The sequence below is a fragment of the Salmo salar genome, chromosome 17 (assembly GCF_965601325.2).
Source record: "Salmo salar chromosome 17, fSalSal1, whole genome shotgun sequence".
NCBI classification, from domain to species: Eukaryota; Metazoa; Chordata; class Actinopteri; order Salmoniformes; family Salmonidae; genus Salmo; species Salmo salar.
The window spans coordinates 9,123,564-9,151,257 of NC_138307.1; the positions used below are offsets into that span (position 1 = coordinate 9,123,564).

Sequence of the window (27,694 nt, forward strand, 5' to 3'; positions counted from 1 at the left end):
CACTCAGAGTAAGACCCAGTCCTAGTACCTAGTCTATTACATCACCATCACCACCCCCACTCAGAGTAAGACCCAGTCCTAGTACCTAGCCTATTACATCACCACCATCACCACCCCCACTCAGAGTAAGACCCAGTCATATTACCTAGTCTATTACATCATCACCACCATCACCACCACCACTCAGAATAAGACCCAATCCTATTACCTAGCATATTACATCACTAGCATCACCACCCCCACTCAGAGTAAGACCCAGTCTGAGTACCTAGCCTATTACACCATCACCACCACCACTCAGAGTAAGACCCAGTCCTATTACCTAGCATATTACATCACTACCATCACCACCCCCACTCAGAGTAAGACCCAGGCTAGTACCTAGCCTATTACACCATCACCACCACCACTCAGTCCTACAGTCTCAGTACCTAGCCTATTAGTATTACATCACCACTCAGAGTAAGACCCAGTCCTACAGTCGTAGTACCTACCCTATTAGTATTTATTTATTATACACACAACTTGAATTCTTGTGTAAAGAAGACATTGATGTCAATGAGCGATCTGAGCAGATTTTTTTTGCATAGTATACACACCAATCTTTTAAGATCCCATAAAATAAATCCCTCTGATGTCATCTGTGTTTGTTTGTCTGAATCAGGATCGAACCTCGCAGCTCCCCAGCTGGCCAACAACTGCCCTCAGAACAGTGGCTCGTCTAAGTGGGTTGAGCACCAGGACCACTGCTATGCTTTTGACATGACCTTCTATAACTACTCTGTGTACAGCATGGAGGATGCCAAGAGCATCTGTGAAAGGCTTGGTAAGTCACCCACTATCTCTCCTATTTGACACGTATATATTTCTGTGTTATTGTATATAAGTTGCGTTGAACATTGCATTATTGCAGCATATTGGGTTAGGTTGTTATGGTAAGAGAAGGGTTTCCCTATAACCAACCTGATTAAATACAAGTATTTCATATTTACTCTTATAAACCGGGTAGTTTGGTCCCTGGATGCTGATTATCTGAAAGCTGTGGTATATCAGATATTATAAACTGGGTGGCTCGAGCCCTGAATGCTGATTGGCTGACAGTTGTGGTATATCAGTCCTTACAGTATACCAAGGGTATGACAAATGACTTTTTACTGTTGGAGCGGCAGGTAGCCTTCGAGGTTAGAGCATTGGACCAGTAACTGAAAGGTTGCAGGTTCCAAAACCGGAGCTGACAAGGTAAAATAAATATGAAATCATATCTGTCGCTGTGCCCTTGAGCAAGGTACTTCGCCCTAATTGCTCCAGTAGTGCTGTACAATGGCGACCCAGGCCATTACCCTACTCCCTGCGGGTCTCAGGGGGAGTTGGGATATGCAACAACAAAAAAACACATTTCCATTATCGACCTGTGTGTAACAGGACAAATATAAGCACCCTCCAAATGATTATTCTAATTACATTGGTAACCAGTTTATAATAGCAATAAGGCACCTTGGGGGTTTGTAGTACATGGCTAATATACCACGGCTAAGGGCTACATCCAGGCACTCTGCTTTGTGTCGTGCATAAGAACAGCCCTTAGCCGTGGTAGATTGGCCATATACCACACCCCCTCAGGCCTTATTGCTTAATTAGTACATCATGATCAAATCAGGTGGTTTCTTACTTACAGTACAGTGCATGTATGCCTCCTTTTTGCCTTTGATTGACAGATGCACAGCTTCTGACCATAATGACCAAAGAGGAGAATGACTTTGTCTCTGGCTACATGGCAGACAACCCTCTCATCACCAGTAGGGTGTGGCTCGGCATGGACCTGGACAAACAAGGTAAACTGACCTGACCAGTACAATAGGATAGGCTTGTTACTTATTACTGTATACGGATGTTATTAGACATGATATATATATTGGACAGTATGCTCCATCCTAGGAAGTTCTGTGTGCACTTCATTTGGAAAGTCAGGCACTTTAAAATACATAAAAATTCTACATGCCAATACAGTATATTATACTCAAATAAAGTAGTCTATTTGAACTCAGAATAGAATCAGTAATGCGTCTATGTTTCCTCTGTCTTCCAGGTCAGCCAGTGGGCTGGGTGGACGGTTCCTCTCTGGCCTTCTCTAACTGGGAGACCAAGGGTTCTGCTAGTGGGGTGAAGACAGCGACCCAGCAGAACTCCTGTGCTGTCATGGTGTCTGCAGACGGAGGCATCTGGAACAGAGTCAGCTGCAAGGACAGCCACAGCCGCATCGTCTGCAAAGTACCAGCACGTGAGTACTAAAGTGCAATGGTTCACCAGTCCCAACTCATCCATACTTGTTTTTACTATGTGGATAGCAGCATGCTCTGGTGACCGCTCCAAGCTAATGCATGTAACACGAGTTGATTGTATATGGCTCATAGATTTCCCCGGCTTCGCAATGGTTATGGTCATTATATATTTGTAAACATTGATGTGCTTGAAACAGGGACTTTCTTGGCCAGTTTGGAGATGTGTTTCTGACTGGCTGTGTTGTCTCCAGGGTCAGGGAACGTCCCGGTGGCTCTGGTCTTCTTCCTGGTCGTCCTCACCGCCCTCCTGGCGGCCATCGGCTTCGTGGTTTATAAGAAGAGCAGGGCCAGATTCAACTCCACCGTGCGCTACAGGAGAACCATTGATGATGCTGACAGCACTAGTATTATAGATGCAGAGTGAGACTTGTCTTAACGTCTAACTATGCAGCTTAAAGAAGCAGTTATTTGCCTACATTATTCAGTATGGAAATATTATTATGCAGCAAACTGAAACCCGGCTGCCTTTTCATTTTAAAAGACAACTTTATTTATTTGTATAAATTCCCAAGCAGGCTTTTTTAGCATTTTCTGTGACATTGTAAATATTGGCAAAAGGATTTTGAAAATCCCCAAACTAGCATTTTAGTAGTTTTTTTTTTACCTAATAATGTTTTAATTAACTTTGTAATGATTATTTTAGAGAAAGAGCTGCCACATTGAACAGTTGCTGCAGTGTTGATGGACTTTGTGTTGACAAAAAAGTCACTGGGTACATGATGCTTGTTGCCAGGGTATTTTTCCTTCTCGTAAGCACTGATGTTTTTCTCTGTTTTCACTCTTTGTTTGTGATTATTTTGTAATGGAGGAAGACGTCCTTTTCACCGATGGTCATTGACGAAAGACGAAACAACCGCATCATGGCACTTTCATGAACAGAACTATAATCTTTATTAGCATGCCATATTTTCATCATTTTTTAAGTAATTTAAGGTCTAATACAGGCACTCTAGCTAATGCAGTCCAACACAGACATCCTTAGACAATTTGGATAGTGGCATGCATTCCCATTTGAACTACATGCAATTCATTCCAACTGTAAATGCCTTAGGTGCATTCTCTTTGTCATTATGACTACAACCTTCCTCTCCTATGCGCTCAAACTACTGAGAACGTTTGCACTTTAAATTGAAACGTTTTATCGTGAATAATGCCTTAGCAGTTGTTTCTGCCACGTTCAAGCACAATAGTTGTCTTGTTTGGGAGTTGACGTTTTAGGGGTGTTCATTTGGGGTTTGTGTTTTCAAAGGTCGCTACTTGCTGAGGCCTCAAACTGCACACGCAGCTGCTGTAAATGCTTTGTAAATATTTAAATTGTCTTTTTTTCAATTTTATTATGGAGAATCTAAACCAAAGATGTTTTTTGAATCTTGTGAATGTCGATAAACTGGACATTCCTCTAGACTTTATTTGGATCTGCCTTGCAACAATGCTTGTTGACTACGATTACCATTGCCAAAATGTTCAACAGTATCTTCATATCTACATTTTGGTCCCAAGCAGACCATCCACTCCACTCTGGTCAAATACAGTAATAGAAATGGTCTTCCACTAAAATAGGTTTGTCTTTAAGGGCTGAGTCCTGTTATTTTTGTTGTTGAGGAAATTAATAGATGTCAGACGTGGATATCACTGACCTACCACAATAACTTGTATGAACTTTGTTTGGAGGCAAGGACATAAGGAATCGAGAAAGGAATAATTAAGAAAGCTCTATAATTCTGCAAAGGAGCTTCCCTAATTCAAGGCGCTACAGAGCTGCTCTACAACTTGGATTGAATCCCTGCCTCAATCAAGGGTTGCGTTCCCCTGCTCAGACATTGCATGCGTTAACCAATCGTTCCGTGCCACATCAACTGTGTAGCCGGGCACCAGACTGCTAGAGCATGTGGTTAGCCGATACGTAAAAACCCTATCCAGGCATGTAAGATCTGGTATGCATCCACAACACCTGAGCAGAGGAACACGACCTTGTGATGAGGGAAGCTCTGACTTAGACTGAACTAATGTGATTGGTTGGATGAAAGCTCAGTGGGCAGAGTATACAGATGTAGAAAAAATAAAAGGCTTACGGTTGGAGGGCATTACATACAGGTTGGAGGGCATTACATACAGGTTGGAGGGCATTACATACAGGTTGTGAACTGCAAAGTTACTTGTTCAAATCCCAAATGTGACTTGTTTTCAACCGTACCGAACATTATAAACAAATTACATCCAATCTTCTAACCTGACTTTGAACAGCTTCAAATCTGTTGACGGCACAATCTGCGTTCACACCCCTAGTGCAGCGGACAAGGCACTGGGAAAGGGACCAGGTCACAGCTTCAAATCTTGCCAATAACACTTCACAAAAAAAAAAAAAGTTTATGGGAGATTGATTTTGCTCAACTACCTGGTCCAGGAAACAAATGCACTTTAATGAAATGAGACAACACCACTAGCACATGCAAATTACATTTACAGGAGGAATCCCAAAATGTATAAAGTGGTAAACACAAATTTAGCTAGTTGTGCCAGACATTTTTATAAAGATGACTAGTGTAGCGTTTAAACATGTTTTTAGCCTTACATTTTTTTTTTTTTTTTAATTCTGAAGGGGGTGAGGCAGATTACAAAACTCTTCTCAGTTGGATACACGCTAGAGGCGGCTATCGAGGAGCAAATTCCTCCATTAACGAATTGCCACTTCTACATATGGCGACCACTTACCGAGTCACAGAGAAGAGGGTGGAGTTTACCTCAATTGAGAATCTCCCGGTCTACTTTTTAAACCATAAAGGTTTTTGAGCAACAGTTGTTGAAATAGCTTACACATGAACAGATTTTTAACCCTACTTCCTATATTAACTTCATTGTCCTTGTTCAGTTTTGTTGAATGAAATGTTGCCTGCAAACATGTGCATTCAAAACTTTATTGCAATAATTAAATGAAAACAAGTTTAGCATTTTCATACCGCAGACATTGAAAACAGAACAAACTGTCAATTATTCAGCTGTAAAAAGTAAAGTTGTCACTTTCAAATCACTTTTTGAAAAACTTCAAAAAGGAAAAGAAACAGTAAAGGGAATAATTTGCCACTTATTCTTCCCTAAACAGCCCTTTCCTTTCTCCCAACCCGCTAAACTAATGAACCAGTGTCCTGTTCAGGATATACATTTTTTTTTTTTTTAACACAATATCTCACCACGGTGGCCGGATCTGCTTTTGTAGATCAGTAAACATTTAAAGCACTCGTGGTTCAAAAAGACATCTTGCATTTTAACAGAAATAAAGCACACTCAAATCTGGAGACCTAAAGAAAGGGGAAATTAACAGGGGGGGGGGGGGGGGGGGGGGGGTAATAAAGCGTTTCCTCACCTCGGTTCACTTCAAAGTCAGTCTGCATATCTATGACATCGTTACCTCTACATCAGGAGTGACTTCCCAGCTACTTGGCATTAAAACAAATCTCACAAGCCATTGCACTCAGTAAAATCACATGAGCTGAAACAGAGCTCTGGCAGGTAACTCCTTCAATTCTTCTGCTTGCCCCCCCCCCCCCCCCCCCCAATCTATTTTTCCATATTCCCTTTGCTCTTTCTTTCGGTCAATTGTACTCCTCTTCCAGGTCTTCATCGAGGTCACAGAAATCGATTGACGGCCGGGTATCAACCACCTCTTCGTCCGATTCCCCATAAGAGCCTGCAGCGGAGGGAAAAATGATCAGTCAAAATCGGACACTAGTTTATTAGCAGTCAATTTCATGATTTATTTTTGAATAAACAGCTGTAAAAAGTAGCTTTTAGTTTAGAACGCATTCAAAAAGTAAAATAGTAAGACCATTTAATTGTCAGTGATGAATACTGCAATGCACACCATGATATCAAACCATCTAATAACCTCTACTGAGAGGACCTTGTGCATAGCTAACTGACGGGTAATTATTCACAGCAGTGTTGCTGGGCAACAAAAATATGTGCAGAGCTCATCATGCTACGTGTGGAAATGCATTTGTACTTTCACACGTATGGGCCTTTAACATCAGAGGTCAATATAATCAAATACTTACCCATCAATTCATTAAGAGTGGCGGGGGTAGTTTGACTAACAGCCTCATATCAAGTTACTAAAACGTGTACACAGCATTGGGGAGAAATGTATCAAGAACGTACTTTCAAGATTGTCCATGTGTTCATGAAGGGTTCTCGCCAGGTTGAAAAACTGAGCGAAAGAAGGGGAAAATGTTTTGTTTTTTTTAAACACTGAATCCTACTACATTTGAATTCAGTATCCCCCCCCCCCCCAATACAATAGTAAGTGAATTATGCGGCCAAAGAAGAACCTTGGGCTTAACATTCAAAATGACTTCTCTGCCCCCAGTGTAACTGACTGAGGTTTAGAATTTGTTTTGCATGGTGTCGACTGCAGGGGTGGGTTCTTACCCCGGCGTCGTTGGCAGCTCCTAGCACATCAGAGAACCTCTGCTCACACAGGTGAAGCAACACCACCAGGTAAAGGCCACAACTGATGAACTCGTACTCAGACTGGACAGGAAGGGAAAGAAAGGAAGGATGCGGTCACTTAGACTGCAGATATGCGTTAAGCTCAAGTTAGGACTGGGTCCTAGGAGGTTAAACGTTTTACAGAACAGTCGTCTTTAGTGTCCCATTCTGATATTCTACAGCTGATTGAGCAGCACAGGAGAGATTCTCAACAGAGCATTTCCCCATTTTACAGTCTTAACAGTTAGATCGTGGCTGACTAGGAGAGGACTGTCTGGGGTTACCTTCTCATGTGTCCTGTGTAGCTCGTTGATGTCAAAGTTCTCAATGTTCAGGTGCAGCTTTTCTTTACATAGCTCACACGTGGTGATGGCATCCAGATTAGTGCCTGGACAAGAGTGAAAGACGGCAAGGATGTGCGATAAATGCATAATACACCGAGGGGAAGAAATCATTTGTTGAGGTCAGAGAGGAAAATAAGTCTTACCTGAGCTGATTTTGGAGCGCAGCCACTTCTTGATGCAATCCTGGTGAACATACTGCAGGCTGCCTGTGCAGCGGCAGGGCTCGATCAGAGGGTTGGAGGGAGACTCCTCACCCATTTGGCAAATACGACACAGGTCCCCTTCCTCCTCGTCAGAGTCCTCCAACAGCAGGCTACAGGGGAGCGAAAGAAAGGTTTATTTACAGATATCAACCATTCAAATCAGAGAAAAACAACTGAGTAAAATACTGAAAGCATTGGTCCATCCAAAAGAGGCATTTGAATGACAAGAGGAGCGTGGCCATAATATAGACGATGGACAACACATGGACAGTGCTATGTACAACAGGGGGTGGGACACAATAAGCATGCAGGTTCAGCCCACTCCCCAGTCAGCATCCCCACCTCTCCTGGATCTTCCTCAGTCTCTCCGGGTCTCTGGAGGAGGTGGGCTTCTCCTGGCCCTCCGGTTGGCTCCTGGCGGCACCCGTCATGTCCACGGCGATCATGACGTTGTCGTGGACGCGGAACAGCGGGTTGCTCATGAACCTCGCCAAACGCTGACTACTCCCCGCCATGTCTCTCAACTCCTCCTGTAGGGCGGCGCTAGCGCCCACTGCCCCCGAGGCTGCCGCTGCAACTTCCTCTTCATCTTCCTCCTCATCATCTTCGTCAGCCTTGGCCTCGGGGGTGTCTCTCCTCCTGAGGGGGAACTGGGTACCACGGTAATCCTGGTCGGCGCCGGACGCCAGGCGAGCGCTTTCATCCCGTCCTTCTCTTCTACGGCGGGAGAAGAGAGGAGTGCAGCGGGTCTGGATGGAAGACGACAGCCAGGAGGAACCTGAAGTACTACTACTACTTCCAACACCTCTCCAGGCCTCCAGGGGCTCCGGGGCACGCTGGGGCTGGCCCTCCTGGACCGGGGACAGGCCCTGTCTGTGATGCCTCAGGAAGGCAAAGGCCTGGGCCGCGTCAGAGCCTCTGGGAACAGGTTCCACGCTCACGGGTCGGACGCTCTCCTCACTGGTAGCCACGGGGGCGTGGCTGGGGCCTTCTCCTCCAAAGACAGGGCTGTCCTCGGCCGAGTCGAAGGAGCGGGAGGCGGAGCCAGAGCTGGAGCCGCTGGAGTCCTGGCTGGAGCGCCGAGAGAAGAGGCGGGAGAGGAGACGGCGGGTGGAGCGACGTCCATCGGATGCCTCGCCACCCTCCGGGGTTGTCCTGGGGGTGGCGGTTGGCGCAGAGGGAGGGGGGCTGGAGTCCCGGGCCTCCCGTCTTGCTGAGGGGGTTGTGTACCAAGAGGAGGGGCGAGAGGAGACGGAGACTCCTAGAGTGGGCTCTGGGCTCTCAGTGGGCTCCTTGGTGGTGCGGAGGGTGGAGGCGGTCAGGGAGCGGCCGGTGGTCCGGGAGGTGGTGGAGTCCCGGGCCAGCGGGGAGCGCTGGTAGGTGGAAGAGAGGTGGCGGCTGAGGGAGCTGCTCTCCCTGCTAGAGGAAGAGTAGAGGGCCTCCTTGGGCCGTGCCCCCTGGGCATAGGTGGAGGTCACACGGTCTGGCCAGTCTAAAACAAACACGTCCAGATTAGCTGTTGCATGCGTGTCAGTATTATGTTTGCGTGCGAGTATATAGTGGTTTCAGTTTTATGATTGAACGTGTGTGTAAATGTGTCAATAGATTTGTAAGTCAACGCACACAAACGAGTCACTGTGTGTGTGTAAGAACGTACACAGGGATGAGCTGAGTCCAGAGCTCCTATAGCTGGTGTCAGCCACACTGGACAGACTCCTCCCCTCAGTCCTCTTCTCCAGCTCCCTTCTGGACCACAGGGGCTCTGAGGAAGAAGAGGAGGAGGAAGAAGAGGAGGAGGAGGACGACCTGGACAGAGGCCGGTACGACTTCCACGACGACGAATCTAAACACAAGGTGCCAGTTTGTTATTCAGCTGCATGATAGAAAAGATAAGTTGGCTGAACCACAAAGGATTTAAGAATCATTAAGATGCTTAATCAATGTCATAAGTTTAACAGAAGATTTAATATCATTATTCTCACTCAAAGCAACGATAATGATTTTATGCATGATTATTACAAGACCTGCGCTCATCAAGTGTATGGAAACTGACAGCGGTATACTTAAAGGAAAAGTTCACTTAAAAAAAACATTTGACAGGTATTTTCATACATTAAAAAAGGGCTCAATGAAAGAGACTGAAAACATTTTAACTCTTGAACCAGGGGTCAGATACCAGAGTCTCTGTTGAGGACACTGCTGGAGTAGGACGAGCCAGTCACAGAGGAGGAGGGGCTTCTTGTATATGCAGCTCTGTTGCTATAGGACAGTTTGGCCCTTTTGGTATCCCCATCATCAGTTGTGTTGCTGAGAAGTCCCGAGTACGTCCCCAGTCGTCGCTCTGAATCAGTCTGATAAAACAACCCACAGAATAACATCACATTAATCAAAATGGGCTTGAACGGCACTTTGAACTTGAAACGTGGCACTGCGCATCAGTAATATCACTATCAAAACCTAAAAAAGGCAAACTGTTTAATCCTTAAGTCTATTGACGCACGTGTAATCTAAGTAACAATTTAAAATAAATCAAAATCTGTCAGTTTAAGATAGCGATAGCATGGGCTGCATCTCAATCCACCACATCCGCCTAGGTCGCCCTTCCGCATCTGTGGTGGAAGAGCTACAGCGGTGTTGGTCAGACCATGAGACATCCTGAAAAAAAAAAAATGGTTTAATATAATATATATATAAAATTACAAAAATATATATATATATATATAATTATTATTATTTTTTTTGTTTTTTTTTATTATTTTTTTTAAAATCGGTCTTCTCACTAAACATAGCGTCCAAACTAAGGGAGACTCAAACGATGGTGTTCTCAGTTTCGCTTTACGACCCCCATGAGTGCCACAAGACTTATCTGAAGGTAAAGGGTTAAATATAGGTTAAAATGTAAAAAAATATTTATATATATAAAAACTTTTATATCTCCTAGATATAGGACAGGCACTTCAAAACCTTAATCCTTATGATAAATTATTTTGACTGTCTTTTGCAATTTATAAAAATGTTTTATTCAAATTTGTTTGAATATAATAGTATAGGCCAAATTCTATATTTTAGCCAATATATATATTTTTTTTATTGATATCTAAAGGGGTCCTAAAATTCTAAATCAAATAGCTAAATGATTCACGGTATGACCATGTTAAAACAATTCCATATATTAGCTTCGTGCCCTAATGAACAAGATCCCGTTCTATGGTGAGTTTACCAGTTTGCTGCGGCTGCTCAGTGAGGACTCAGCCCAGGAGCGATCGTAGGAGACGGAGGAGGTAGTCAGAGGGGATTTCCAGCTGGAGTGGCGGCTGTCAGAGCTACTGTAGTTCCTGGTTGAGCTGAGGAACCGAGAGCTCTGAGACACCAGGAGCGTGAAAACACAGGGGGTCAGCGCAAGTCAATACATGGAGAAATGTATGGTAACTGACATGGTACAAATCCAAGATCACCACAAACAGGAAAAGAGTGGGAAAACAGATCATATCAAAGCACAGTGTTTCCCCTAGGAGTTACTTCAGCAGCGATGGCAAAGTTAGCATTGTAGTGGGCAATGGCATAAGACCAAAAATGTTAAAGGCCCTCTCAAAGACAATTTAGCTGTAAAAAAAAATATGTATAAATTATATACACAAAGTAATTTTCTCACCATTCTACACATTGACATGGGGCCCGAGATACATTTGTTATTTTTAAAGCTAATTTCTTGCAATTCTACACATTTTGCCATGGCTTCTGCCGTGTTCTTAAACTAGCAGAGCAACTCAAAATCAATAGGTGCTCCTATTTTTTGGAGTTAAGGTAACGATTTAGCAGCGGAGGCTAACACTGCTAAATTAATAGAGGAAACACTGCAAAGCATTTGTCTAAATATCCTTGTACCAATTATTTCTACATTCTTGCATGCTAGCTAGATAATGATAAATGGCATAATATTTCACATAATGTCATTGATCTTTTTTCAGAATATCAAATGCATTCAAAAGTACTCCAAAATGTTCACAGCCTTCTGTAATTCTACTTAAAGATGTTTGCAAACGTGTCAATTAAGGCACTTGTTTATTGTGCATTTGAGCCGGGCCCAGGACTCTTCTGGAAGAGTAGTCAAATAGACAGATAGCCCAGTAGTAACTTTATCTAATGGCACAGTCCTTGACAGGACATGCAGGCTGAAGAAAAAAAAAAAAAAAACACTGGCAGGAATCTAGGCTGGCCTATAAAAAGCCCCAGCTAAAGTACACAGATACCTTCTCTGCTTCTGAACATGGCTAGCTAGCCAAATAGAGAAGAGGACTGGAACCAAGAGGCAGAGCAACAGACAGTCAGATGGCAGCAAAGAAAGCCTGATTCTTGGGGGGAGAAAATAATGATCCAGTCGACTGCATTTATTTTAAAGAGAACATTGGTTTTCATGAACAGGCTAAACTTGTCCCAACTGCCTAGCCTTATCCTTCCTTTGTTTATAAACATATTTGAAGTGTTCTTATTGTTAACCCGGCAGAATTTTAGGAATACGAAATGACATTTAGGGTCAGCAAATGTATGTAACCTGCCACTTTCTCCCTCGGTGTTCAGTACCTGGTGGTCGAGGTCAGGTTTAAGGGGCGTGACCCTGGAGAGTCGATCACTGTTCAGGACACTGGATCTTCCATAGAGCCTGCTGGATCCCAGGGAGGAAGGGGAAGAGGATGAAGAATAAGACGACGTGGCGCTGGACACCGTAAAGGGCAGCCGACGAGGCTTGGAATCCATCACTGATTGGCTGTGGAAAAACCAAGATGTTAGTAATACCAAATCCAACAGGATCCATCACTGATTGGCTGTGGAAAGATATTAGAAAAGCCATGATGTAAGACAAAATGTAATCAAACATTTTACAAAGAAGTGGAGTACAGTAGGCTTAGACGTAGTCCACAAGCACTAGACTGATGAAGGCTACAGCAAGGGTTCCCAAACGTTTTCCACTCAGGCCCCCCTTCCAGCATTGAACATCTCGTGTCCACCATAGACGTGGCGCGCGCATTTCTATGGGCACAAGCACTGGTCATGACAAACTGTTCACATCCCTTGTTGGCGGCTAATACATTTTGCAGTTTAAGCTAATTTTCTTGCAATTCCACACATGTTGCCTTGTCTAATGTGTGTTCATTTGATATTTGAGTGACAAACATTACAACCTAGCTAAAAATGTTTAAAAAAAAAACAGTTGACATGGGCTAGTTGATCTGAACATTTCTGACAAGCTATAAAATAGCTCTATGGTATTTGTATTTATTATGGATCCCCATGCTGCCAGGCAGCAGCTACTCTTCCTGGAGTCCAGCAAAATTAAGGCAGTTATACTTCCCCCCCCCCCCCTCCCCAGTTTCTCTCGTCCCATCGCTGCAACTCCAACGGGCTGGGAGGTGAAGGCCCACCAAAACACACTTCTTAACCCACCCGCTTAACCCGGAAGCCAGCCACACCAATGTGTCGGAGTTAACACCGTTCACCTGACGACCGAGGTCAGCCTGCAGGCGTCCGGGCCACCACAAGGAGTCGCTAGAGCGCGATGAGCCAAGTCAAGCCGCCCTGGCCAAACCCTCCCCTAACCCAGACGACACTGGGCCAATTGTGCACCGCCCTACGGGACTCCCGAGCACGGCCGGTTGTGATACAGCCCGGGACCAAACCCGGGTCTGTAGTGACACCTCGAGCACTGCCTTAGACCACCGTCACTCGGGAGGCAGCAGTTATTCATTTTTAAAAACATTACAATACATTAACAAAACAGATTTCACAACATATTAAGTGTATGCAATGACAAGAGGAAAACAGATTACGCACTACCCAATTTCGAAATTGCACTTTGTGCATTCTCCTATTACAACCTTTAAGAGTAAGTTGAAAACCTTACTGAGTTACTTAAAATAAAAATAAATAAAGTGGGAACCATTGGTCTCCAGTACTCCATATCAGTACTCATTCAATATACATAACTCAATAGGACTTCAATGTCCTGACCCAACCTTACATATTGCTAAAACCTTCGGTGCTGGGTCCACCCAACCCTTAGGCTAGGCTAAACGTGATTTAACAACAAGATAAGACAAGATTGACCTAGCTGCGTTTAGAAACTACAATCGTAAACACCAGACTGAAGAGTCAGGGAATCTCCCAATCTGATAAGAACCCAACCGTCAGGAGAAGGGGTCGGCTGTTTGCTGAGGCAGCAGAAGTCTGACGGTGTACAAGACAGACAGTCAAACTGTTCAGAAGCTTCTTGGCACCTAACCCCCACACCTGTCCTTGGATCACTGTTTTTGCATCCCAAATGGCACCCTAGTCAGTGCACTACATAGGCATTAGGGTGCCATTTGGTACACACAGTCACAGCCATTTGATGGTGACATTTCCTGTGGAATGAGAGAGCAGCAGGGGGGCTGTGCATGCCAGGTCAGGCCTTGCGTCACACGAGAGTCACTGCAGGGTAATTTATTAAAAAAGGTGCATTCCTCTGGTTTACATGGATCACAGCACTCATATGGGGATAGGAGAACCAGAGAGAAGAAACCTGTCCATCTCCTTACAAAGCCCCAACCCCTACTCAACTGTTTGAGAAAGGTTCCTAACAGTAAACTTCACAAATGTTTATTTTTATTGCACCTAGGCAATCACCTTTGATAGCCCACAGTTGTGGCTTAGAAATATTATTTTCATGAATTATATTTTTATAGTTATGCTCCTAATTTAGCCCAGCGCGATTGTGGCTTCTCTCAATCACACTCATGAGGCATGGGTGGTGCTAAACTTAACCATCAGGAATGCAGAGTGTACACGAGGAAAGTTGATTTGATAACAGGTCAAGCTCTGTTGCTTGTATTTAAGATGTGGCAGAGGCCTAGGTAAGGCTGATAATCTGCACACAAGATAAAACTTGCTTCTCTACTGTTAATATTTATTTGCACAATAGTAACACAGTCAGTCAAGCTCTGCAAAGCTGGAAGAGTGAATTTTAAATTCAGCCACAGAAGTTACCATTTTTTTTCAAAAACACATTTTGTTTTGAGAATATGGTTTGGCTGCTCTTCCTGACTGAGACAAGGCCATGGAGGCTTTAGCTGTTTTTTCTCTACCAGTCTAGGACTGTTATTTTTCCTTCTCCATCTACCAGATTTGCTGCAATAAACTATAGTTAGGTACCTTTGCATAGCTAGAGAGAACAAGACAAGTCTAATTAAAATGCAACAGTTGAGCAAACCAAGTGGCACCTTAGCATCTCAGTCATGAATTGCAAGTTAGCCATGAAGCTATTGTTAGGTAACGTTAGCTGACTACTGTAACTAAAAGGCTACCCAAATGACCCAACCGACCTTTCAAAATGTCTGGCAGTTTCCAAGAAAGAGTTCACGTTTATTTTTGCTGACCAGATGTCGAATGAGCTTGTCAGCTAGCTATCTACCGTTAGCAATACCCATGGCCATATAAGCATGATCTCAAAGCCACACTGTCTGGGGCTAGCTAATCAAGCTAGCCTCCCAAACGTGTTGTTGGCACGGCTTCAAAGTTCAAAATGGATGAAGAAAAAACAGCTTGCTAGCTAACGTTAACTACTTGGCTAAATAGCTAGTTAACGTTAGCCAACGACCACAAAGCATGCTAGGGCTACAGTTGCTAACTACCATCCTAGAACTAGAAACCACTCGCAACTTCTAGAATAGAAACGACTCGATTGAGGACATGTCAGTCATATCCACAAATAGGACATTTACGGTCAAGACATCGAGACACAAAAGACGGTGAATGCGATGAGATAATCTTGATGGTTTAGCCGGCTAACGTTAGATAGCAAACGGTAGGCCTATTTTTTTTATGCAGCTGTTGTTGTTGTTGACCATCCGTCCTTTTGACATAACGTCAGGAAGTTAGCTAATCAATTTCTAATATCAAAGGAATCCCTTTATCCGTTGTCAACTTCAAATGTAAAACCATGTCGCTGGCTACAGCTAGAAACATCAGGGATAAAGTGCAAAGGCAGCACACTCTCACCTTTGCTTCCAAGCGTCGCTGCATTAGACGATGACAGCGTCTGTGTGTTGATATAGAGGTCATGTGATTTCCAATGTAATCAGACACCCAGAGAAAGTACGTACAACGCAGAACGGTGATGGACAATGTACTCCAGCCAATAGAATACGAGACTGTACTTGTTCCGCCCCCCTTTAATTGACGGTTGTGAATTATGATTGAAAGTACAGTACGATTGTGATAGTAATGAATTGATGATGATGATGTTGGTGAGTTAAGATTGAAAGGATGGTTCTGATAATGAATTGATGAGGATGATGATGATGTTGGTGAGTTACAATTGAATGTATGATTGTGATAATACACTGAACAAAAATATAAACGCAACATGTAAAGTGTTGGTCCCATGTTTCATGAGCAGAAATAAAAGACCACAAAAAGCGTATTTCTCTAAAATGTTGTGCACAAATTTGTTTACATCCCTGTTATTGAGCATTTTCGAGTTTGCCAAGATAATACATCCACCTGACGGTTTTGCTGATGTCTACATTGTGAACAGAGGGCCCCATGGTGGGGTTATGGTATGGGCAGGCATAAACTAAGGACAATGAACACAATTGCATTTATCAATGGCAATTTGAATGCACAGAGATACTGTGATGAGATCATGATGCCCACTGTCGTGCCATTCATCCACTGATATCACCTCATGTTTCAGCATGATAATGCACGGCCCCATGTAACAAGGATTCTTGGAAGCTAAAAATGTCCCAGTTCTTCCATGACCTGAAAACTCACCAGACATGTCACCCAATGAGCATGTTTGGGATGCTCTGGGTCGACGTGTTCAACAGCGTGTTCCAGTTCCTACCAATATCCAGAAACTTCGCATAGCAATTGAAGTGCAGTGGGACAACATTCCACAGGCCATAATCAACAACTCTATGCAAAGGAGATGTGTCGCACTGCATGAGACAAATGGTGGTCACACCAAATACTGGCTGTTTTTCTGATCCACGCCCCTACATTTTTTAAGGTACCTGTGACCAACAGATGTATATCTGTATTCCCAGTCATGTGAAATCCATAGATTAGGGCCTAATGAATTTATTTCAATTGACTTATTTCCTTATGTGAACTGTAACTCAGTGAAATCTTTGAAATTGTTGCATGTTGTGTTTATATTTATGTTCAGTATAAACACACAATTATCTGGTTATTTTTGTTAAAAACAGTTTTGCAATGGTCAATAGTCTCAACAGAATCAACCTATATGTGAGGATGGCTATTTTCCGTCCTCTTTAGTTCGAACAGAGAGGATGAAAAACCTTATAATACATATCTATATTTTATTATACAGTATATGGTATAATAACCTACTTTGGTTCAAACTGAAATATATATATAATTCATAATATATGTCTCAAACCCAGCCGGTTCTGGTAAAAAAAAAAAAAAAAAAAAAAATATTTTTCAAATAATTTACATCCATCCTCCTCGACTTCACAAGTCTAAAGAAGCCACTGATGATGATGATGATGATGATGATTATGATGAAGGAGTCTATATGGATACATACTGAGCTAAGTGTTATGATAGTTGCTAATTTACCATTGATGATTCAGGCAGCGATTGCTACTACATCTCATGTCTCCCTAATTTAATTGGGGTGGCCGGTAGCCTAGCGGTTTAGTGCGTTGGGCCAGTAACCGAATGGTTGCTGGTTTGAATCCCTGGGACGGCAAGGTAGACGAATCTGCCATTATACCCTTGGACAAGGCGGGTAACCCCCAACAACTGCTCCCTGGGTGCTGATTATGTGAAGGTTGATTAAGGCAGCCCCCAGCACCTCTCTGACTCAGAGGGGTTGGGTTAAATGTGAAACACACATTTTGGTTGAATGCATTCAGTCTATGGATTCTATTTCTATGACTACTAGCGCCATCTTTGCCCACAGACACTCATGAGCTGTTCATAGGGATAGACACTAGGGGGCGCATCATCTAACATTTGAATCCAACCACCTTGTAAAACAGATTGTGCTCTTCTATTATTTGGATGTTACAGGCATGTTTGTTTTGTCACCAAGGTAATTAATGCCTTTGCCAACAGCTCTAATGAGCTTTATTTGAATAATTGACATAAAAGGTCTTGTAGACCTTCTAATGGAAAGAAGTCAAGGAAAAAATAAATCACAAGGTCAATACAGTACTTTTTTTTATTCATTTGCATTTATACGTTATGCATCTTTTGTACAATATGGTGCAATTAATTTAATGAATTGTTCATTAGAGTAAAGCCTCAGAATATTCCATTTAATTGGGACAATTTCAGATAATTCTCTCATTCTGAGATCTGTATTCTTTTCCACTTCAAATAAATACATCTCAATGTCAACATTGAATTTTTGTTTTAAGAAAAGTCCTACAGATGGTAAACCACGATGAGCTAAACAAGCTGGCTTGTGAACTGGAGGGTATGTGAAGGATAATGTTGGAGGTCAGGGGTCAGGTGTTGAATGGAAGAGTGAACACGGTTAACCGTATTGCTTTACAACAGATGAATATGTAGAAGCCAAGGTCAACAAGATGCTTGACCGATACACCCCCATCCACAGAGTGTGCCGTTATTACTAACTCCACGGGCCGATGGCGTGGCGATCAGATCAGGTGTAAATCCAGTACAAGGCTAATAGCTTGAGGTCAAGGAGAGAGTGGTGCCTCAGATTAATGGCTGACAAAAAAGGACACATGACCTAGTGTCCTGATGAAGTGCAAGGCTTGATGAAACGAGTGGCTTTGGGGTGAGTCTCAATTGTATTTCCTTGATTCCTCACATCCTCCCTCTTTGTCTCCTTCTCAAAGCACACAAGGTTCCTCCCCTCTGATATTTATTACTCCAATGCATTTTGAGAAGGAGGCAAGGAGAGAGGACGCAAGGAACTAAGGAAATATAATTGAGATTCCCCCTAGTCTACCATTGCAGCTGGCCTCAGCCCTTACTCTTCCATTCACGTCATCATGTGCTCTCCTCAACCGATGTCGCTTATTGAACAACAAAAGAACATTCCTTGGAGCCATTTTTCATTCATGTTTACTTTGAAAGAGGAGGAGATTTTTTTACATTTTCCGTTGGGGGTATCAGCAAGTCTTTCAGCATAGGAACAGTTTAGCTTGTGGGCATGTAGGCAAAACTATAATGTGAAGCCCAGTGTGGAAACTTGATCCACACTACTTCAGAGACACTGAACTGTCACTCTCAATTTCTATCTCATCGAAGAGGGTAGTGGTCTAATAGCAGGCCAAATGTCTACTTTTCAACCAAGAGAGATAAAGAAAAGGGAATAATGCTACATTTATGTTGCTATGTCAGTTCTAATCCTGCATAATCAATCAGCCAATGTCTCACCAGACTCTCGGATAGATCGAATGTTAGTTTGGTGCAAACTGCAACAAACTGTTACTGAGTTACAGAATGGTGCGCTATAGAAACACAAGCTATATTATCAGTCTTAAAGAGTGTTAGAGAGCCCTTAGACACAGACTAGCTCTAAGAATGTCTGGACTTCTCCAGTGGTGTAATCACACAGGAATGCCCAGAGACATTTCTGCTTTTCCTCCACCACAGCCTTTCTTTCCCACGGCTGCTCCAGGTCTTGAGAATCTCTTGGCCCTCTACTCTCACTGACTCTGTTCCTGGAGGGACACACATGAATATGCCACAAAGGGATCCTTTATTAGAGAAGAGCACTACACGACCTCAGTGTGAACGGGATTCACAAAGGGTTTGAATATGCCTCAAGTCCAAATCACCTGAACTCGAAACATTAGCCCTGACGATGGAATGTTATAAGCGATCCAAATAGGACATGTTGTTGTTATAACTTTAGGGACTTTTTAATTGGAAGGAATTACATAGATAGTGATTTCTTGAGAATAAATGACTTTATACTCCATTGATAATAATCTACACATTTGAAAAAAAATAAAATCAACCTAGAGAAACCCTATGGGATGAGATATCTTGTTTCAAATGGATCCTTTGAGACGCCAAGTCATTACAATTACAAAGACAATACACTTAAAGCACTAATAAAGAAGACCGCTGTAAGGTTGAAATAAAGCCACCACGACAGCTAGGGGAGGTCCTTTAATTTAAGCTTTCATTAGAAGGTTTTAATAAATCAAGCAGTCAATCACACTTCATTACATGGAATCATAAGAAACCTTCGTCCGAGCTCAGAGGCCTTGAAAACAGTTAAATCCTTAGACATTTTTTTCCATCTTTATTCTCCCCAGACACATCGTGCCAGATGTCATCTACTTTAGCCTACCCTCTCTCAGTCCTTCTCCCCTGTCTCGTCCCTGCTGCTCTTTGTTCAGATGAGCTCTGTCTGAGAGGAGCACACACACACAAACACGCGCGCACACGCACACACCCACAGGACTGATGATGTCACCGCTGCGATCATTACTGTAGTGTGTGTTGTGGCCTATTTTTGACCAGGCAGGCGTCATGGAGGGCAGTCCAAACGTCTGCCTCAATGCTGCTGCCTCGAGGAGCAGCGACCTGCCACCATTAATTAATACACATACAGTGACACACCACCATTAGCACAACACAAGACTAAAGAAGCTCGGTCACACAAGACTGTGTTCTGGGTCTGACACGAACTGTTAGAGAGATTCTTTTCTGTTGTTTTTGACAAAAGCCTACAGTTGAAAAGATGTGTGAGTAAATGATATCTAAGCTCAGTAGTTAGAAACTCGTCCTTCAGCAAACATCAATGAAAAATAGGCTACAGGATATTTTTTGTCTATTACAAAGCTGTGAATATCACACATCTCTCTAGTTTTACTCTTTCTGTGAAGGACAATATCACAGTGGAGTAGATGGAACGGCCATCTGACTAAGAGGTGAACTCCCACATGTCCTCGGGGATCAGCCAACTGGGAAAACATGATAGAGAAGAGACTGTAGAAATGTGTGGTAATATCCAGACAAAAGGGGAGCTGTGAAACATGAGAACGTGAGGCTCGTTTTCTGTGGGCGATGAATGTTTCTCTCTCTTCTCCAAAGCTATTTCCTTCCATGTCTGGTGTCATTCATGTGGAAACATCCTGTAAGCAAAGGACAATGTTCCCACAGTCTATTCTGCCTCTGTGCTGATGAGTTTTCGTACTGTGTACGTCCAAAGAAATGCAGAGTATTTCTACATAGAGTACAAGTTGAATGATGCACAGGAGACTGAATACTATCTGTGTTACAGAAAAGAACGCGAATAAGGTGTATATGTTTGAAATGAGGTGAAGTGGGCTGTGTGTGAGAAATTACTAGCCTCTCTAAGATGCATTAGAATAGTGGTATAATCAACCTTGAAAACTAGCACGAAATGTCACAACAAAACCCTACTAGATCACAGTTTTATCTCGATTCTGAAATCCGTGCCATGAAATGCCACATTTCATCCTCTTGAACACACTGTATAAAATAGGAATAAAAACCTCAACCTGCAGAAGAATGTTATGAGCTGTTGAAAAACATGAATAAAATAAACACAGCTTTGGTGAAGCAGTGTTCGAGTACAAAGAGACAGAGGAGAGACAAGAGAGGGATGGAGGAAGGGAGAGAGAGAGAGAGAGAGAGAGAGAGAGAGAGAGAGAGAGAGAGATAAATGCAATTTTGCAATGGTGCCAGTTTTGACAGAGATATTTCTGAAGACTATATGGGTTTATAATATCCAGTGATTTAATGTTTAAAATGTGTTGGCCAAACAATAACTTAAATTCCCCCTAAAGGCTCTATCAAATGAAATTAGCTTTACAAACGTTGGCAAGCACTAAAGCTGAAAGCAAATCACTGAAAATTGATCTGCTGTTCAAGGTTGTGTTTCTAACCCTCCCATCACAAACAACTATCTTATTTCTAGAGAAACAGAATATTGCAGGGTCTTCTTTTCTTGATAGATCCATATTCCACCAAATGTTTTCTCCATATCAACCCTGCCAATGTTTTTCTTCCTCCTTTAGATAATTCACACTTTCTTCAGATAAAGTAACATACAACATTAGCATTTAAAAAGTAATTATACCTGGCCAAAGACTGTAGAAACCATAGAAAAGGAAATGTACTGTCTCTGTAATTCCTGTCATATACAGTATGATTGCCTTTCTCCAAAATGAGTACCTGCCATGTAGACAAGAGGATATGACGTAGGCAGGTTGCGGAATTAGTGTCCTGTTAGTATGAGTAGATTATGTCATCTCTGTAGGTGAAAGCACGGTCAACCTAATGACAGATAAGACTCCCTGTCCACAAACATTCCCCAAACAAACAGCGTCTATTTTTACCTCTGTCCTGCACTTGCCTAAGGTAAACACGGAGTACATCCGAAATGGCACCCTTTTCCCTAAATAGTGCACTACCTTTGATAAGAGACCCTGTCTCTGATTGAAAGGAGTGCCCTGCATAGGGAATAGACCGCGTGGAACCTGGTCAAAAGTAGTGCACTATATAGGGAATAGGGTGCCATTTCGGATGCAACCTTTGTCAGTTTTGAGTGCTTTTAGCAAATGGAAAACTGCTGACATCCAGTGGTATGTTTGCACACACATTTGGCCGGGTGAAGATGTGTTTTTATTTGATTCCGGGCCATTTTGCTGCTTCGCTGAGATGATGGTGACATTTTGCCGTGATCTCATTCTCTCTGTGAAGAGATGCATCATTCTGAGGCCATGACTTGTTTCTTTACTTTCCTGGCACTAATGACTGCTTTCCCTCCCACAAAGGAAGCAGCAGCTCACCGTGTGTGTGTGTGTGTGTGTGTGTGTGTGTGGTGTGTGTGTGTGTGTGTGTGTGTGTGTGTGTGTGTGTGTGTGTGTGTGTGTGTGTGTGTGTGTGTGTGTGTGTGTGTGTGTGTGTGTGTGTGTGTGTGTGTGTGTGTGTGTGTAAATGTCTCTTTCTCTCCCTCTTTCTCTCTCTCTTTCTCTCTGTCACCGTGTCACTCTCTCTCTCCCTCTCTTTCCCTCTCTCCCTGTATGACAGCGGATGAGAGTGTGTCTGAAATAATGAGTCATTCTTTACTAGGCTGCTATCCTGATGATTGTAAATTATTTCTCTCTACTGGATTACATCATGAAACGATTACAGCCTTATTCAATCAAACCTGGAAGTCTGGAAAAACCCACATTCTGCCTGTGCCAAGAGGAAACAATTTTGAATGGAGACAGATTAGTTTATGTTTGTTTTACACAGTAAACATAGTTTTATTGAGCAACATGAATCCAAGTGTTTTTGACTTGAATCTGTGAATCCCTGTTACGTTGTTACAATGCTGTGAATAAGACCCTAAGAGGCTTTCTATCTACAGTATATTGTACCTGACCTTTCTCCTTCTTCTCTCTCCTGTGAGTGACAGACGGTGTGATGGACGACTGAAAGCCTTTGCGGTGCCAAAAATACTCAAGACACAAAAGCATCTCATCTCTAACATCCTCTGACCCGCCTACTGTAGCCGGCCTTGTGCCCGGTTCAAGGGTTAATGCATTCTTCACTGTCACAATGAATTCCCATGAGCCACTTGTGGTAGTGTGGACTAGCATTGCTGCCTGCAGCTCCCAGTGTTCAAAAGTGGAGTGGTGTGCATCACTGGCTCTGGCTACCATTACGTTATTGCAAACCCCTCTTAGCCAGTGGTTGGAAGACACTGATCAATAGCTCTGTTTTCATCTCGCTTAATTGCAGAATTTCATGACAGTGAATGAGTAGGTCTAAGCCAAGGCATTGCTTGCAGCACAACACTAAGCTAGGATAGTTGAGGGTTGAGCTTCGATGAATTTTCAAATCGTGTTTGTATGTTAATGCATTCATTAGATATTTGAAATGCAAATGTGGATCTTAAAAAGGAATATTGTATGTAAACAACTTGTCTGACATAACTAATGTGTTATTATGTTCTTTATTAGTCCCTTGGTGTTACAACAATACAGTTCAATTCATTGACTTTCTTAATCATTACGTTTCACAATCCAACCAGTTCTTGGCTTACTGAAGATGTAGGCTATTGGAGGAATGTTACAAACGAGACAGAAATTAGCACGATAGAGCTAATAGATTTATGGCTTCTGTAAATTGATTTAATAAGGTAGATTAAAAGCACCACTAGTGTAGTACTGGTGGTGGACTTAAATGAAAGGAGTACAAGGTATCAACTGTGCTTGTCTGTATTGAAATAACACAATATTTATTTTATTTTTATTTCATCTTTATTTAACTAGACAAGTCAGTTAAGAACAAATTCTTATTTACAATGACGGTTAACTCCAATAGGTTAACTGCCTTGTTCAGGGGCAGAAATATAAAGAGACTATTCTCTTAATTTCAGTTAGTGGCTATTTATTCATTCAGTGCCTTTATGTGGGGCATAACAAGAGGACTTTAATTCAATTATGTTGAAAGACAACCTTAGGGCCAGTTTTTCAGTTAGAGAGAAAGAGCGAGGACCTTGTTTTCAGCTCTCACAGAAAATGTGTGTCGTTGAAATTAAACTCCTCTGTGTTGCTGGAAGGTTTCTGTGTTTAATGGAAACCAGGAGGGAGTGAGTGGGGTTTAGTGTAAGCTACAGAGAAGATGAATCTGTATTCCCTGAATGTGTCTCAGGCTAAAATCAATAAATGCAATGCAAGCACAGCTCCCCGCTCCCCTCTCTCCTGATGGGTGTCCCTGTCTTTCCTTGGACTAATAGAACAATAATAATGAAATCCAAATCCCCACATTATAATTTGTTTTGCATCAGTCTCCGGAGAGATCTTCTTTAGCAGTTTATTTTAGTGGCTCATTATACTTTCTAATCAAGACATAGACAGACAACCTGTTTGCCCTTCCCCCTCCCCTCTCGACTCTGAAGTGTGCTTGCTCGCATTGCAGTCATCGTTCTGGCACTTATTATGTTACAAGTGACCGAGGTAGGGGCAACGTTCTCAGTGCGTGCAAAGAGGACCCAGCCAGGCTACCAGGGCAGGCAAAGAGTGCTTCTTCTTTTAATGATGCATCTCAGAGAGGTGTACCCCTCTCCCTTCCTCCCATCCCTCCACCATACACTACCACTAACCCCGCATACCCGCCCCCTGTGCTCTCTTTAATGAAGATTCTCCAGCGCAATTAAAATTCCCTGCATCTTGCTGCTACAGTATGAAAAACACAGCCACTGTCATTTCTCATGTCTTGTCAGTCCCTGGCTGCTGATGATGATGCGGGGGAGGGATAATTCACCCGTTGCCACTGGCCACAGCACTGTGTGTGTGAGGAGCAACCAACCCCCATCTCAACAGGTAATGGAGAGGAGGGGGAGAAGGAAAATCAATGGCCAAAGAGCATGGAGAAGGAGCTTATAAAATGGCTTTATGTTTCAATAGCTGAATAAGGGCATTCGGTGGCCATCCTCTAAATTCAGCTAGGGGGGACTGTCCATGGACCTTCACATTTCTTTTAACTGTGTTCATTGCCATGTGCTTGGTGCTTGTCCTTGAGTGTAGATGAGTTTTCCTTTAGAGACAGATTATTATCGCAAATGATTTGCATTTAGGTGATTTCAATAGTCATTTTCAGAGTTTAGATAATGTTATAGTAATGCTTCCTAGATATCACCTAATTACAACTCCTTTAAATGAATGCTCTTTTCAAACTAACATTGAAAATCATGCACAATATTATTGCTCTCCTGTGATACATAGGCATACATAGATATTGCCTTAAGTGACACAAAGGAAGCACTCTATTCTATTCTCATTTCCTCATTTCATCCTCTGAGTGGTTAGCATCTATATGGTGTGAGGGTGCCCTTACAACAACAAAAACACATGAAAAAAATCACATGGGGGGGGAAAACACATGCGCATTTAATCATTTTCATTGAACCCCCCCTCGACTTCAGAAGTTTTCATTGATATGAATGGCACAAAAGTAACTCAGTCTAGAGGATTGCATCATATAATAACACTATTACTCTATTAAAGGCGCTTAAAGCGGCAATCCTTAATTGAAACATTAACAAAGGGTTCTCCCCGCCACAGTTTCAGTAGAAAGCTGAGTGATGGGGCTGGAGAAATACAACCACTCTCAAATCCGTAGACTATGCTATGGATGCAAGGACAGACCATCGAACTAAGTTGAACTAAGCTGATGAGGCTAAATACGTTACATTGTTCAAGAATCAATGGGTACATATCATTAATTTATAAGTCCAAAAATGGATGTAGCAACTAAGGAATGCCCCTTTAACACAAAGTCGCCATTTAAACGTGACCCATTAACCTGTCCGAAAATGTTTTATTCTGTCCACTGTTCTGCGAATGTCCTGTAAAATCATTCCCTTGTCCCGCATTTGGGCTTTTTAGATGTGGTCATTGTAATTCCACCAGTGAAAACATTGTTACTGCAACATTGCTATTGCAACATCTTTTCACATGTGATGAGAATAACATTATTCAACCCCACATGTGAATTTGCTAAATACTTTCACATGTGGAGTTTTCTTGCATGTGAAACTATTCATTTGATTTTGACTTTCACATGTAGAATTGCAAGCTCACATTTGAAAAGCAATGACATGCAAAAATCGAATTTGCTGTTTTATATGTGAAAAACGTTCACGTGAAAATCTCACTTTCACATGTGGAATTTCAAGTTTAGGTGAAAAACAATCACATGTGGACGTTTTCGCATATGAAACTGCAAATGTGATTTTCACATGTGAATGTTTTCACATGTGAAAATGCAATTCCACATGTGGAAATGCAATTTCACATGTGAAAGTGAGATTTTCACATGGAGTTTTTTTTACGTGTGATCCTGCAAATTAGATCTTTAAACGTGATTGAATTTCACATTTAAACTCGCAATTCCACATGTGGAAGTACATTTTCACGTGAATGTTTTTCACATAGAACTACACAGCAAATTTTCACATGTGCACGTTTTTAACATGTGAAACCGCAAAAAAAAAAATTCTATGCGAATGTCACCTGAAACTGCAATTCACCTGTGAGGTGAAAACATGTCATTCTCCTCAAATGTGAAAAGGTGGTGTTAACATGTGAAGTCTACATTTTATACATGTGAAAATTTGGTTTCACATGTGAAATTTAAGCTCAACATGTGAAAACAGCAAAACAAATTAAGGGTGGGGCCAGGGGCATGTAAACAGAGCAGAGCAGTTGTACCCATTCCATTTTTAACCACTCCTCCCCTTGTTGTTTTCCAGTTCAATGAAATAATCTGGCTGCCTGCACCCCGTCTGACTGATTTAAACCTTGTCTGGGTCACAGGGCCCATGCTCAGCCTGTTGCTTATTATGTGTTCAGAGACAGAGGTATAGAGCGTACAATTAGGCACACAGATGGCTGTTGTGTCTTTGCCATGCAATGGTATTGATCTTCTCCTTAGGAAAAGATCTGTGTATTTCTCCCCTGGATTTTCTGTTTTGCAAGTGCGTTCTGTTTGAAAACCAAAAGGCAACATTTGCACAAGTACCTCCCACTTATTCTAGCTGTAAATCATTGGAAGTGACATAAAGGGGATACTTTGATCACATTCAGGATTATCTTTTGAGGGTTCATCTGTCACTATAAACCTAAACAGATTATGAAAACACACATAACGATTTGGGCAGCAGTACCACTGTTTATCCTGTCCCAAGATTAGGAAAGACACAATGTGAGAGTTAATATTAAATATTAACTACATTTGAGCATCACATGTCACAAATGATGACCAAACACATTTTGAGCATTCATTCTAATTCCACACATGCATGCGTTTTAAAACAGCAATGCACAGTTCAGAAAAATATGTTTTATTATTGCATTTCCATAGACAACATGTTTATGTCCCTGATACTTGGAATCACATTAATGTGACTAGTTGATCTCTAGCCTATGGAACATGCACTGAAAGTAAATATTCTAATTTGAGAAGTTTCAGTCATTCCATACATGATTTGCATTATGCAGGTCATCTATTAATAATATCAATGATGATGAATAATCAATTACAAAACTTTAAAAAAAAATAATTAACAAACAAAACAAGCCAATAAGATTCCTCATCCTTGAATCAATTCAATAGATGCTTTTGTTTGTTCTTGTTTTTTTCCCCCTGTCACATTAGCATATGGTGTAGCCCTAATCATAGTTCAACTGTCTAAACGTAGTGTACTATTGTTTTCCTAATTAAAACAAACATTGATCTCTGTTAATGTCAAATACAAGTTTTCTTTTGTGGCAGCATGTAAGCTGACGTCACATTGGTTCCTTGA

The 27,694-nt window shown here is 42.2% G+C and overlaps 2 protein-coding genes across 3 annotated transcripts in view; one reads left to right on the top strand and one right to left on the bottom strand.

Moving 5' to 3' along the window:
- LOC100380704 (lymphocyte antigen 75) overlaps nucleotides 1-3,911 on the top strand; it is a 40,391-nt gene extending 36,480 nt beyond the window's left edge. The window contains exons 32-35 of the mRNA XM_014151417.3: nucleotides 665-826; nucleotides 1,716-1,832; nucleotides 2,087-2,278; nucleotides 2,531-3,911. Coding sequence (XP_014006892.3) covers nucleotides 665-826; nucleotides 1,716-1,832; nucleotides 2,087-2,278; nucleotides 2,531-2,703 — 644 coding nt within the window. The 3' untranslated portion in view covers nucleotides 2,704-3,911. The remainder of the gene's footprint in view (nucleotides 1-664; nucleotides 827-1,715; nucleotides 1,833-2,086; nucleotides 2,279-2,530) is intronic.
- Nucleotides 3,912-5,240: 1,329 nt separating this feature from the next.
- On the bottom strand, nucleotides 5,241-15,523 carry LOC106575163 (E3 ubiquitin-protein ligase MARCHF7). Of its 2 annotated transcripts, none has more exons than XM_014151415.3 (11): nucleotides 15,403-15,523; nucleotides 11,953-12,136; nucleotides 10,592-10,732; nucleotides 9,548-9,722; nucleotides 9,029-9,214; nucleotides 7,714-8,863; nucleotides 7,312-7,481; nucleotides 7,109-7,212; nucleotides 6,765-6,866; nucleotides 6,495-6,543; nucleotides 5,241-6,024 (listed from the first exon to the last, which is right to left on the bottom strand). In XM_014151415.3, the coding sequence occupies exons 2-11, from the start codon at nucleotides 12,124-12,126 to the stop codon at nucleotides 5,930-5,932; spliced, it is 2,346 nt and encodes a 781-aa protein (XP_014006890.1). In that variant the 5' UTR covers nucleotides 12,127-12,136; nucleotides 15,403-15,523; the 3' UTR covers nucleotides 5,241-5,929. The 2 variants fall into 2 exon arrangements, with proteins under 2 accessions (XP_014006890.1, XP_082819555.1); XM_082963429.1 differs by lacking the exon at nucleotides 15,403-15,523 and adding an exon at nucleotides 14,727-15,113.
- Nucleotides 15,524-27,694: the final 12,171 nt, after the last annotated feature.